Source organism: Chinchilla lanigera, unplaced genomic scaffold (genome assembly GCF_000276665.1).
Source record: "Chinchilla lanigera isolate Chin_1 unplaced genomic scaffold, ChiLan1.0 scaffold00039, whole genome shotgun sequence".
NCBI lineage: Eukaryota > Metazoa > Chordata > Mammalia > Rodentia > Chinchillidae > Chinchilla > Chinchilla lanigera.
In genome coordinates, this window is record NW_004955440.1 from 17,200,231 (window position 1) to 17,214,387 (window position 14,157).

The window sequence follows — 14,157 nt, forward strand, 5'->3', positions numbered from 1 at the left end:
TTTTTTTTTTTTTTTTGGTTTTTCTGAACCGAACTCACGACCTTGCACTTGCCAGGCAGGCGCTTTGCCACTGAGCTAAATCCCCAGCCCCTTCCACTGGATATTTTTCTTTGCAGAAATTATAAAATGAAAAGCACATACTCTTTTTCAGAATATAAAAAAAGAATTATTTCTTTGTGACAACTGTCCTAAGTTTTTAAAAATATTTAAGTCAAGAAATACAAAAACATTCATCGAAGTTAGTCAGATTACCAGATGTAAGAATGCAAGATTAATCAAACCATTAAAGAGAATAAAAAATAAAAACAAAAAAATTATAAACGATACAAGTTTCACCAAACAAGATGATAGGAATTCAACAATGGTTGTTACATTGCATATTGTTGTCTTCAAATTAGTTGTTCAGATTACCAGATATAAGCATGCAAAATTGGTCAAAAAAATAAATAAAGCATTAACTGCTCTTTTCAATAAACCATTAGATATCAACAGGACAGTTAGCCCCGCTCTCTTTCTGTATACATATACATATTTTCCCTTCCTTCTTTCCCAACTTCAGTGAAGACAAAAATATGTAATATAATAACCACTGTTAATCCCTATCATTTTGTTCTGAAACCTGTATCATTCTTATTGTTTCTGCTTTGCTTTGTTTCTGTCTATGTTGTTGGCATTTTGCTATTGTTCTTTTTTGTAAATTCTCTTGCAAATAAAAAAAAGAAATATAAAATAGTATTGGTACTTCTGATGTTAGGAAATGTTTTATGTAATGATTTCTTTATTTGCTTCCTTATGTAGTTCGGAGTCTCATAGGTCCATGAGCAGATTTAGGAAGATATGGGGAGACCATTTGCTTCTCTCAAACCAGACTTACATCGCTAGCAATGTTCCTGGAACTCTTCGCAGCAACGATGGGAATGGCATCTGGTCTCAAATCATAGCCCTTAGCGAGGGTCTTCTTCCAGTCTGCTTTATAATGAGCCTTCAAGAAAAAGGAAGATTATTTTGTGACTTTCCATTATTAGAAGAAAAGTGAAACAGCCTGCCAAAATGTTTCTTTAAAAACCAGTCAAAACACATTCCCTTCTATTAAGAGAATTCACAGAATTGGGCTATTAGCTCTTCATTTACATATCCATCAGACAGTATAATTTTATTTATTTATTTTTTGGGTACAAGGAATTGAACTCAGGACCTGACACTTGCCAGGCAGGCACTTGTGCCAGTGAGCTAATATTCCGGCCCCAGATAAGTATAATTTTAAAACATATATTGTTGTATAACGAAATAGCAGAAAGGTAATTCTCTGAATGTAAAATAACGTAAGATGTTAATTTATTTTTTCATAAGTATCTATATGTCCAACTTTTCATTAAGGAGCACATAATACTTTTGAGACAGCCAGGCATGGTGGTTCATATCTGTAATCCCAGCACTTGGGAGGCAGAGGCAGGAGGATTGCCATGAGTTCAAAACAAGTGGGGGTTACATAGTGAGTTCAAGGTCAGCTTGAACTACATAGCAAGACCCTCCGTCCAAAAAAAAAATACTTCTTAGAAAAAAATAATTTTACTTTTCAGAATAAAGCATTTTAAACTTATATGCAGTCAGGTATAGAAGCTAAAGTTAAAAATTCAAATGTAGTGCCACCCTGCTTTAATGGCTCTTGTTTACTATAAAATTAGGTGATATTTTTTAATGAGCTGAAACATAGAATTGGTGATTAAAATTGTTCATTGGATGATAAACCAGGGCCTGAAATGTCAGGAAAAATTACTCAGCCATCTTTTAAAGAGTAAAGTGTTCCCCAAATTTATCAGGATTTTTTAAAAAAAGGAAACAATCCAAATAATTATCGCCAATTTTATGTGTAGATTATCCAAAATAGGCTCATTCATTTCTTAAGTTTTTTGAAGAAAATTGGACTCTTAGAAGTTTTAGTAAATCACTGAAACAAAAGCAGAACAAAGCAGTATTTATTCTCGTCACCGATTACGTATCCCCACACTACGCAATTATCGTCTTCCGTTTCTTCAAAAACGGAGCGGCGTTTTCGAGACCGATCTTACCACCCACTAACGCGTAACAGCGCACACTCTGAAAACGGCTACATCGAGCACGGTGCCCTGCCGGCCTCCGGCCCGGGCGGGCTGCCCTCCACCTGCCCCGCGCGTCCCAGGGCTGGCAAGGAGAGGCCGGCCCAAGCAGCGCAAGGCCCGCTCCGGGACAGGCACTCACATCGCTCATGTTGACGGCGTTGACCTTGGCCTGAATAAACTGAGGCAAGTCAGGGTCCATCGTGTACTTGTGCTTTACTTTCTCTCCCTCCACCTTGTAGTTCAGCTGCAAACAGAGGAAGAAACGCGCACATGTCATAAACAGACAGAATGTGAGCTTCATCAAGCACCCGCTCCTTTGAAGAGGAAGCTCTCGTCTGTGATTTCCGCCTAAGGGGCGAGTGCCTGCCGTGTGGGGAAACGGTGTCTGGCTGACACATTCGTGGTCGCTCCACCGCGTCCGCTGGGCCGGGGTCCAGGCAGGGTGTTGGCTCTAGGGTGCAAGGTGCCGTAAAAGGCAGGCTGCCTTCCTGATGCTCACAGTCTAGAAGAGACAGACACTAAACTGTGAACTGCAAACTATAGCTAAAATGTGTGGTGTGCTTTAAACAGAACAATGATAGCAGAGAACAAGGATCGTCATAAAGCTCGCCGCAGAGCTAAAGCTTCTGCCCGCACTTAGAGGAAGGGGAGCGTTCCAGGTAGAAGAGCCTGGCCACACTGAACAGCTGAGAGCAGCCCGAAACCTGGGGTTGGATGTACACAGGGCAGCAGAGAAGGGTGGACAGAGCGGGGAGCAGGCCTTAGGCAGAGGGTCTTTTCAGCCAAGTTAGTAGGTAGATTTTAGTAGTTTAAGTAGTTAGTAATCCAAGAAGGCACTTCTCATATGTTCTCCATGGCCAAGGGATGTGGTATGGTTCGTAGTTTAAGACATTCTCTCAGGTTACTGTATGAGGCCAGGCGGGAGTCCCGACAACAGATCACGGCAGTCACCCCCATAAGAGAGACAAGCAAGCCAGAACTAGGGCTGCGGCAGCAGGAGGACAAATGTGCCCGCACGCTGGCTGGGGACACTGAGGACTCTGACTTAGTGGGCAGACTGACGTGAGGCCTCACACCATGGCATTGAGGGAGACCACCGAGGCTCAGCCCGAGTTAGTAGGTAGATTTGATGGCATTTATTGGGATGGGGAAGACTTAAGGTACAGAGCATACAGTTTTCCAAGCAAACTGGGAAAACCCAATGAGAAGTGATACCTTGCTCAGTAAAAAAGAGACCAAAATAATCTATACCATTTATGACAACTCAAATAGAATTAATCCTTAAACATCTGCAGTAACATAAGAGCAGGGACTACACTAAGAAATAAAGCCTACAGATAGGCCAGGCTTTGTGGCACACATCTATAATCTCAGCATTCGGAAGGCTGAGGCAGGAGGATTACCCCAAGTTCAAAGGCCAACCTAGGCTACATAGTGAGTTCAAGGCCAGCCCAAACTACACAGTGAGACCCTATGTTCAACCCCTGCCCCCGCCACAAAAAACCCTCCGATAATCTTTAGATCTAAAGCAGTTAAAATGTTCCCCACTTCTAAAACTTGGATCTGAAAACAAAACAAAGCAAAACAAAAAGCCTTTCTTCCTTTGTCGTTTACTTAGCTCTTTCTGATGGAGGCATTTTAACAGAATTCTGAAATTACTACATGCTGAGAGACACTGAGCACTATAATTAGCCATTGAGAGAAGAAGTGTCCTAGGCTCAGAAATGAGACCCAAGATGACTTCAAATACACTGCTTACCTGCCCCCCAGAGCCCCTCTTCTATGATTGCCTTCAACGTGGAGCTGTGCTGCCAGGGGGTTAGGACTTTGGGCCTTCCCCAGTACCCAGCTGGAACTAGCACAGCTCAGAGCAATAAACAGATTGTTCTGCAGTTCAGACAGAGTTGCTGGTGGTAACGGTAGCAATGCCACTTCGTGTGTATATGGGTAGGGATCTGTTCACGAATAGCACAGGCTCTACATTTAGAAACTGGAGCAAATTTAGAACATACCTCTTTCCCCTCTCTACTTTTCCCACGTCCAAGTTGCTTTGAGAGTAAAACCCGTCTCTCACATTTCTGAAAGCAGCTTGCTTGCTAACATAGATGCACCCTCGTGTACTGAATGAAGGACAGAGCGGCGGCTCAAATACGGGATTGCTAATGAGCAAACCCTTCGCAGGGCAGTCACTTACATCACTTATTTGCTTTGTGTTCTGCTGAGCCAGAACCATGCCCATGGAGTCAGGCACGCTGGTGAACTTGATGGTGTCGGGGTGCTGCCGATACTTCCTCTCATTTAATGCATCGCCCGCCTTCTTGGCCTTCTCCACCTCCAGAGAGCCAATAGGGATCCACCCGATGCCCTTGAAGAAGTTGTTGTACTCATCCTTATACACATTCTATAAAAGAGGAAGCCCGTGTGAGGAAGTATCCTAGGCAATATTCAAGGAGTGTTTCTGGGATCTGCAAATCTATCCGAGGGAAGCGAGCAGCAGTTCTTTTCAACAAGCTCATGTCTAACTACGCCTGTCTCAGGGCTTATCCCTGGATCTCGGCATAAGAAAGAGCAGTTCTGTTGTTAGAACACATTGCACAGCACAGAAAAGAATCTAGGTCATATATTTCCACGGGTAGTGTTAAAAAATTGTCTCTTTTGATAATAAATTGGGCTTTCCCTTTGATTTCACTGTAGACTTCAAAACTTCAAGTTTCACCTACACTGTCCACCTAGGCTAGTCTAGATTTTAGCTGGGTAAAAAGACTTTCATTGAGTAGCAATAAATGAATAACATTTCATCTCTTTACACAGGAAAGTTCTTACAGAAACCTGGCTCCTGCAGAAAGAAATGCCCTGAATATTAAACACTGCTCCATTCAGTTCTCTACGAATCATGCTGCAAGCACAGAGCCTGCCTAGTTCATTTTAGATGGCTCATTTCAGACATGTACCCAGATAACAGGGTGACCTTGAAGGAAAAAAAACTTTCTTGCCTTCATAAAGCTTCAAGGATTCTCTAATTTTGAGTTATATAAGTATCACTGTTGAAGCAGGCCCATAGGAGCATCTGCAGCCGAGAAGCAAGGTGGCCTCCCACACAGGTAGTTGACCTGTTTTATCTTTTATCCAGGATAATAAAGACATCAATGATTGTAGTATAAGTGCAGAAGACCAGATAAAGATCATAGCCTGTCTAGCCGGCCTTTGGTAATTTTTAACAAATGTTGCTGATTCTAAAATGCACTTTTCAAATATCTGCTTGCATTCTGAAACCTGATAAAATGGAAACGGCCATCCCAGCATTTGCGAGTCTGCGGTGTTACACACACTTACGTCACTCTGGATCTGATTCGCATTCCTTGTGTGCTCAAGACTCATGGCATCGGGCAGGTACGTGTAGTGATGAATGGGCTGTTTGTAGTTGACATTGGTGGCTACGTCCTGGGCCATCTTTGCAGCTGTAATGCTAACCATGTCCCCGGGGGTGTGGTAGCTGGTTTTGGTGTTCTCATAGTTCTTCTTGTATTCGCGATCTGACTGCAGTTTCGCCACATTCATGTAATGGACCAGCTTGGGGTCATCCTGGAGGCTTCTAAAGCCCACATGCTTTCCCTTTGCCTTCTCGTACGCTTCTTTGTATTTATACTGCAGAGACAAAGTTGGCTTAGCAAAGTCTTAGGCACTCGGGACATTCTGCAAGAGCGTTCAAGAAATGCAAAGGACACCTTACTCCAGAAGGCTCTGAGTTCAAACATTTATTCCAAACTCTGCTGGTGGTATGGTTTGCCTTTCAAAGGAATGTCATTATAAATTCGGGACCAGCTTTTTTTCTTTGCCTGGACTCCTACAGGTGGTTTTCATGCAGAATGACATTTGAAACCAAATGAATGTTTACATTTACTACGAACGTGATTCCTACCAAACATGTCTTGGTTTCACAGGGATGTGATTTCACATAATGGCTGAGTACCCGCTCTGCGGGCAGTGGGCCCTTCACCAAACCTGCGTATCAGCAACCTCGCTCCAAGGTCACAGCTTTAGCAGCTGTAATCAGTTAAGGAGCTACAGCAGGGCAGGAAACTGTTGGGGAGTTTTCTCATGGGTAAAACCTAATTTTCAAAAAATTAATCCGTTCAAGGTCTCTCACCGCAGGGATCAGCAATAGGAAATAGATCTAGCTATTCCATAATAGGTTAAAACCTCAGGTTTATACAAGAGAATTCAAATCCATCTAAAGCGTGCAGACACTGAGCTCTTCTTACGCTGCATGTATGGGCTCATAAACAAGGATTTAGCAAGTAAGAGGATCCTCAAGTACATAATTATACATATGTTAGAGAAAGTACTGTCCAACTGCTAAAAAATGGACCAAAAGGATAAAGTGATACTTCCAACCTTCACTTTCTACTGAAACTAAAAATGTGTTTTGTGGAGACATGCGTGTGTGCAGAGCTCCGAGGAGAGGCCTGGGGCCCCTCCCCTAGGATAACAGCCGCAGAGTTCTCATCCCCGTCCCTCTGTGGGCGGCACACGCGGCTGGCTTCTCCCTTCCCTCTTCTCAGCGAAGACGGTAGCCCCTGGGGTGGGGTGTGACAGCGGGCTCTGAAAGAGCACGTGTGCTTTCTGAAAATTTTGTTTCCCAAAGATAGGAAGAATTGTAAGCTCATGCTTTTTTTTTTTTTATTATTACAGATGAAATAGGCATCCATTTACCCAAATCAAAATTGTATCCTAAAAAAGTGGTCTTTTCTCGGTTGGTATAAAAACTTGTACATTTATATAACATCCTTTCAATCTTTTTTAATACGATTATAATCAAGCAGTCATTTGAATTTAGCACGTTAGTGTCACCCCGGTGTTCCCACTGAAGTAAATACAGGCTGTCAGGGAAGTGTGTCAATGAAGGTAATTTGGGCTACGCATCGGGGAGAGAGCCACTGTCAGGGTTATGACAGCCCTTCCAAGTGGGGTCAACTGAAGAGAATCACAAAAACGTGGAAAAGGTGACAGGTTTTCAAAACAGTATTATGTGCAGAATGCGAATGTCATTAAATTGATATACTGGGTTTTTTTTGGTTTTTTTTTTTTTTGGTTTTTCTCCGGTACTGGGAACCAAACTCACGACCTTGCGCTTGCCAGGCAAACGCTTTTGCCGCTGAGCTAAATCCCCGGCCCCTAAGTTGATATACTGTGTTCAGTGAGGTATCCGTTCAAGCAGGTACACGTCTGATTACTTTTTAAACAGGTCATCACTCAAATTTCAGCTAAGAGTTTTACTCACGTCACTGGCGATGTTTCTCGACGACTTCGCTGCAGTGATGGGAATGGCGTCGGCCAGGACGTTGTTGCCCTTGGCTATTAAATCATGCCAGTCTCGTTTGTAACAGGCCTGGAGGGGAAAACCGAAAAGGATGTCGGCATGTTGTGTATTCATCCAGCTAAAACGATTTCTCAGCCGCTGGGATTGTTTGGTTTTGTTTTCAGATAGAATCTAAAGGTACCCCCTACCCCACATACCCTGCTAGCAAAGTGTCATACATGGTGTCTGACAGGCAATTGCCAGAGCCTGCACTAATTGTTCTCCCAAATCTGCTTTTGGAACATTGTGGAAGAGGACACTGAAAAACTGGAGGGGATCCAGACGAGAGAAATAAAGATTCTGGCAACACTGGTATGTGAGGACTGAGGGAAAAATAGTTTTCAGGTTTACGAAACGAAGGTCAGGAGAAAACCTACTGACCGACTTCAGGAACTTTAGGACTACTATAAAACAATAAGGATTTCCTTTGTTTTCACTTTCCTGGAGGATAATAGCCTCCACCACATGAAAACTAGGAAAACTAAATAGAGGCTTTGTTGGACCCCACCTAAAGAAGAAAGTTACATCCTGTACTGTTGTCTTACCTTAAAAAGGGCCAGCTCAAGAGTTAAAGAATCATCATGCTGGGATATGCTCCCCCAGGGCTATGTGCAAAACTGCGCTACAGATATACTTGTTGAAGCACTGACTTTCTCTAAACTGTTACCATTTTCTTGCCAAGTCTGGGGTTTACTCCCCATCAAAGATCCTACTTACATCACTTATATTGTAAGCATTGCACTTGGCTTGTAAAAACTGTGGAAGATCAGGACTGATGGTGTATTTATGCTTCACGTCTTCTCCTTTAGCTTTGTATAAGATCTGCAACACACAGGCACAAAAATAAAAAGCATTATACACTGTGTAAAGAGTGACATCAATCGATTACATGCTTAAAGGAGTTATTCTTAGCATAATCCCTCATTTGTCTGTACTGTTAAAAATCATCAAAGGAGCCTGGCGTGGTTATGCATGCCTCTAGTCCCAGCACCCAGGGAAGCCGAGGCAGGAGAAAATTTAATCCCAGCCTAGGCAATTTAGCAATTTAGAAAGATTGTGTCTCAAAAAAATTTTTATTTTTTTATTTATTTTATTTAATTTATTTAATTTTTTTGGTTTTTCTCCGGTACCAGGAACCGAACTCACGACCTTGCACTTGCCAGGCAGGCGCTTTGCCACTGAGCTAAATCCCCAGCCCCTCAAAAAAATTTTTAGATGGGGGAGGGGCTGAGGATATAGCTTAGGAGAAAGGTCCTGGGTTCAACCCCTAGTGCCACAAAAAAGCAAAAAAGAACACATTTTTCTATTTAGGAAGACCCAACAATTTCGTGTATTAAAATTGAAAAAGGAAAAAACCCTTAACAAAATGGAAATCCCCGGCTGCTGGAAAGGCAGGGAAAATAAATTAAAATGCAAAACCCTAAGGCAAATAATGGACTTCTCCATGCCAGGTAAGTTTATTCTTTGCCAGTGAAGTTAACAGTTCTTACAGTTTTGTAAGTTTTTGCTCTTATTATTTAATTTCTGGATTTTCATCCCTACAGATGAAAGAGTAGTTAGAATGAGTCTTATTTTCTGCTAAAAATGTTCCAATTACAATTGTATTAATAAAACTATATAATAATTTTCTCTTAATAGGAAGGTACTTATGCATCAATTCAGCATACTTACAAAGTTTACCATTTCATATTTACCATTTTATTTTATTTTATTTTATTTATTTTTTATTTTTTTGGTTTTTCTCTGGTACCGGGAACCAAATTCATGACCTTGCGCTTGCCAGGCAGGCGCTTTGCCGCTGAGCTAAGTCCCCAGCCCCTTAATTTTATTTTTTGAGGCAGGTCTCACCATGTAGGTGTGCGCCAACATGGCTGGCCCAATGTTTACCTTATTTTGTCATTTAAAAGAACTATATACACTTTCACTGAAAGATACTGTGTGATGTGAAACCTTATTGTACACAAAGTATGGATCTTAGTGTATCCTCTTCTTGTTAATAGAAAATGAGTAAGTTGTTCAATTACTAAAACTAAGATCCAGAATCACAAGTAGATTTTCAGTCTTTTAACTGCCTTTTAGATTATATACCCTCATTTCCCAAGGACTATATGGTTTAGCACATCTACATTTGTGTATATATACAAGCAAAATCTAAAATGGTTAGTATCTAAATAAATTCCCAAATAGTAAGTCATTTTTTCTAGGAACCCAAGAATTATCTTTAACTCCTCAGTGCTTTTAGGAACAATGTCTAAACATTCAAAGAAGCCACTAATGACTTCTATCTTCTAAACACTTCCTTCTTGCCCCTTGCTACCACCTTAATTTTACTTCAACGAAGTCTTCCCTCTGCTTTCAGTTCATAGCCTTCTGATTCAGCTTCTTGCCTGTACCCTCTCAGTTCTCCCGTATACTCTCCACACTTTCCTGCCAGTGTTATCTTTTAAAACGCAGACTGGATAATGTGCCTCAGAGACTAAAAGTCTCCACACCTCCCACTGTCACCCCCAGATCCTGACCCTACACATTAACATACGAGATCTTCTACCGCTGGGTCAGAGTCCTGAACTTTTCACTTCCTTCCATTCATTCCTTCTTTCCTGCCTTACGCTGCTCCTTTAGCCAGAAACTTGCCCACCCCTGTCTGCCAAGGACCCTCTGGTAGGCGGCTGTCCAGCTCCCTCGTGTTTAGTGAACTTCTGCCTGTGCTGCAGCATCAGCCCTCCGCACGGCCATGCTTTGCTCACATCCTCCCCTCTGTCCTGTGCTCTTGTGAACTCCTGCATCCCACTGTCCTGCACTGCTCTGCCCTTGCGTCACCACCACACATTATACAGTGCCTGGCACACAGGACGCGCTCAAAAATATCCATAAGGGAATTCATGAGTGCGTGCTTTTGATGTCCTTGCTGCTCTTCTCCATATCAAACGTTCCTTTCAGAAGGAAATGCTTAGCAGATAAAATTCAGGCAAGTTAAAAAAAATGTGTGAACGATAAAAATTTTGACTTTGGACACAGCATATATACTGCCCATATTTAGGCAGGCATACAACACTAATCATCACTGAAAAATGTCAAAATGTCACTGTGTATGCTGAATTCTAAGGAGCAAAAACATATGTGTATATATATTATAACATATGTGTACAAAAACATATATATATATATTCCCCTATATAGATACTTCATACAAAGAAAGCAAATGTAAACAAAAACATGGAATTAAATACAAAGAACTTGCCACAATAAAGTGTCTGTGATACAAATTTAAATTCTGTGTATATGTGATTAGTATTAGCACTTTTGGACCAAGTTAAACCTATTTAATAACACAGTCTTTTAAGGGCAGTTAAGAGCCAGGCATGTTGGTACATGCCTGTAATCCCAGCACTTGGGAGGATGAGGCAGGAGGATCAGTGTGAGTTCAACGCCAGTTTGGGCTACATAGTGAGTTCAAGGCCAACCTAACTGTGTCTCCAAAAAAAAAAAAAAAGGAAAAAAAGTGGTTAAAAAGGAAAATGTGTTTTTAAAAAAGTAAAAAATGTTTTTCAGGGAAAAAAGAAAATGTGTGCAAACTAAAAATAATAATTATTTTATTTTTAAGTTAAATTTATAAAATAGCATTTAAAAGGGAAAGACAGTGGCTTAGAAGAATTAAAAATATTGAGCTGATATAGATTTTTTTAAAGCTTCCCTCTGCCCTCTCTCTCCTTTGACTCACATCGCTGACTTGCTGCGTGTTCTGCTTTGCCTGGACCATGACGGGGGAGTCCATGACGCTGGTGAACTTGAGGGTGTCGGGGTGCTGCCTGTACTTCTTTTCATTCAGGGCATCACCCGCCTTTCTGACTTTTTCTGCGTCGAGGCTGCCGATGGGTACCCAGCCAATGCCCTTCATCGAGGTGTTGTAGTCATCTTTGTAGGCGTTCTAGGCAGGGGAGAGGAGGGTGAGGCGCCGGGAGCAGCCCGACCGGGAAAGCGGGGCCCAGGTGGGCGTGCGGTCACTTACGTCGCTCTGGATGTGCATCATGTGCTTAGACAGCTCGAGGCCCATGGCGTCGGGCAGGTAGGTGTAGTGGTGCAGGGGATGCTTGTAGTTGGCATTGCTGATCACATCCTGCGCTTTCTTGGCAGCCACGACGTTGAACATATCGTGAGGCGTGTTGTATTTGGTCTTCGTCTTTTCGTAGTCTTTCTTGTACTCCCGGTCTGACTGTATCTTGGCCACGTTCATGTAATGAACCAGTTTAGGATCATCTTGGAGACTTTGGAAGCCAACCATCTTCCCTTTAGCTTTTTCATAATCCTTTTTATACTGAACCTATTGGAATCAAAAGGTGGACATATTTGGAAATGTAATTTTGAAGTTTTACAGAACCATGAGTCCATGACCGAAATAACAGGTCCCCAGAAATTACTGTAAGTCAATAACCGAATGGCTATTCAGTTATATATACAGTCAGCCTCAGTGTTCGCACAGCACTTTTGGACTGCCAAAGGACTGCCAAAGGACTGCCAAAGGACATCCAGGACTGCCAGCCTCAGCCCAACCCACAGAAGTCCGTGGACATCCAAGTCTTTCGTATAAAATGGCAGCGTATTTGTATGTAACCTGTGCACTTCTCCTATACTTTTTGCCGTCTCTAGATTACTTACACTGCCTAATACAAAATGCTTTGTAGTGCTATATAATGTTTAGGGAATAATGACAGGAAAGGTCTGTACAAGTTTAACACAGCTAAAACTGTTTTCAAATATTTTTGATTCACAGTTGGTGAAGCCTGTGGATGAGGAATCTAAGGAAACAAAAGGTAGACTATACTTTGAGATGTACAATGAAAATGTTACTTAGAACCCATATAAGTGTCTGTTGCTACTTCTGCCCCAAGAGAGGCTGGGGAGACAACATCGTCCCAATTCATATCTGCGACAAAACAGGTGTCCATATCACTCCTTCCAGCTGAAACACCAGAGAGAAAGATGAAAAGGTAAATATGTCACAGTCTCTGTGGATTACACTGTGCTGCTGGAGCTCCAAGCACCGGGTTATTGGATTGGCCAGAGGATTTTAGTAGTAGTAGAATTTTAATGAGCCCTTAGTCATTGAAAGGAAGTCCCAAAGCCAACAGATTAACACTGATTGGCTCTGACTAACAAAGCCAGGGGAAATTAGCTTTCTCGGGAGGCCTGGAGGGGACCCTGGAGGCAGGAGCAGAGGTGTGAGGGAACATTTGTGCTATATGGGGGCTGGGGTGGCGGAGGGAAACACCCAGAGAGGAAGGGCATGTGGTGGGAAGGGTTGGGGTGAGGCACTTTTTATCTAGCTGTAATGTATTTACACTGGTGCAATTTTAACCTCCTATCAATTGGTAAAGTGCTGGGAATGTTCAAGGGAATAAAAAAGAAACAGTTGTTCCACCTGGGTCCTGCAGCACAGAAGGAGAAGTAGATCCACCAGGGAAGACCCAGGGGGGCTCAAGGAAAACCGTTCAGTGCAAACCAAGAGCCAGAGAGGCTCACAATAAAAACTCGCTGGGTGTGCCACCATCAGGGGGAGGGGCTTCTGCTTTTGGTAGGACAACAGCTGGGGTTTGCTCCAATTTTACTCAAATCTTGAAGTGAAAAAAAATTCAGTTTGTTTTTGGGTTACACTGAAAGTGGGTACGAAATAATTTTTTATTGTTTCCGGTGCTGCAGATTGAACACAGGGCTGCAGGCATGCTGAGCACGAGCTCTGCTGCTGAGCTACGTTCCCGGCCTCTTGAAAGGCTTCACTTCCAGGGAAACTAATGATTCCGGAGTCTGTACAGCTCGATGCCAACCCACCAGTCTCTAGATGCAATGAACGGAAAAGAGAGGAAAGGGAAACGAAGAAAATCATACCAACTCACAAAGCTTAGAGATAAAATTTTAGCGTCAGGAGACCAGTAGGAGTCTGCGCAGAAGTGCGACAAGGATTCTAAATTAGGAGCCTGGATGGGAGCTCGTTAGTAGACCGTTGTGCCAGTCCTTTCCGCCAAGAAAATTTGGATCGGTTTAGGGAGCTTTCTTTCCTGAGCAGTTTTCAGCCTGACTCGCTTCTAGCCCGGGACAGCAGAAGCACTGACTCCGGGTCACCCGACCGGCGCCGAGCCCACCCACGTTTCCCAGCTACACACGTGACCGCCGCGGGACTTACGTCACTGGCCGCCTGCCTGGCAGCCTTGGCAGCTTTGATGGGAATCGCATCGGTTCTCAGGTCGTAGCCCTTCTTGCTCAAGTCTTTCAGGTCTGCTTTGTACATGCTCTGCAAGACAAGTAGCGTCTGGGTATAGTTCAAGACTGCATTCGCGGAGGCTGGACACGCACCTCAGCCCGAGCCCACACGCACCTCACTGATATTGTAGGCGTTAACTTTAGCCTGAATGAATTGTGGGAGGTCTGCCGGCAGGTTGTACTTGTGCAGAATTTCCTCTCCTTTGGCTTTGTAAGCGACCTGGAAAAGAAAGAAGAGAAGGAAACATTTCACGGTGCAGGAAAATAATTTCAGGTGATCACTACTGGATGGCCGTGGCCTCAGGAAGGACTGCACACCGCGCCCGTATCCGGCTGTGTTGTGTAGGGACCCATCTGGGTGCCGGCTCAGTCTTGACAAAGATCGCTCGGTGTACACCAGAACTTCGGGACCTTTTGGGCCACCTGGTGGAACTCATCCCAGGC

General features: G+C 43.1%; 1 protein-coding gene across 1 annotated transcript in view; it reads right to left on the reverse strand.

The window, feature by feature from the left end:
- Neb (nebulin) overlaps positions 1–14,157 on the reverse strand; it is a 199,256-nt gene that overhangs the window by 139,928 nt on the left and 45,171 nt on the right. Inside the window, exons 31-40 of the mRNA XM_013517490.1 lie at positions 13,829–13,933; positions 13,637–13,744; positions 11,468–11,779; positions 11,180–11,386; positions 8,176–8,280; positions 7,381–7,488; positions 5,433–5,744; positions 4,294–4,500; positions 2,239–2,343; positions 875–982 (exon numbers count right to left, since the gene is read on the reverse strand). Coding sequence (XP_013372944.1) covers positions 875–982; positions 2,239–2,343; positions 4,294–4,500; positions 5,433–5,744; positions 7,381–7,488; positions 8,176–8,280; positions 11,180–11,386; positions 11,468–11,779; positions 13,637–13,744; positions 13,829–13,933 — 1,677 coding nt within the window. The remainder of the gene's footprint in view (positions 1–874; positions 983–2,238; positions 2,344–4,293; positions 4,501–5,432; positions 5,745–7,380; positions 7,489–8,175; positions 8,281–11,179; positions 11,387–11,467; positions 11,780–13,636; positions 13,745–13,828; positions 13,934–14,157) is intronic.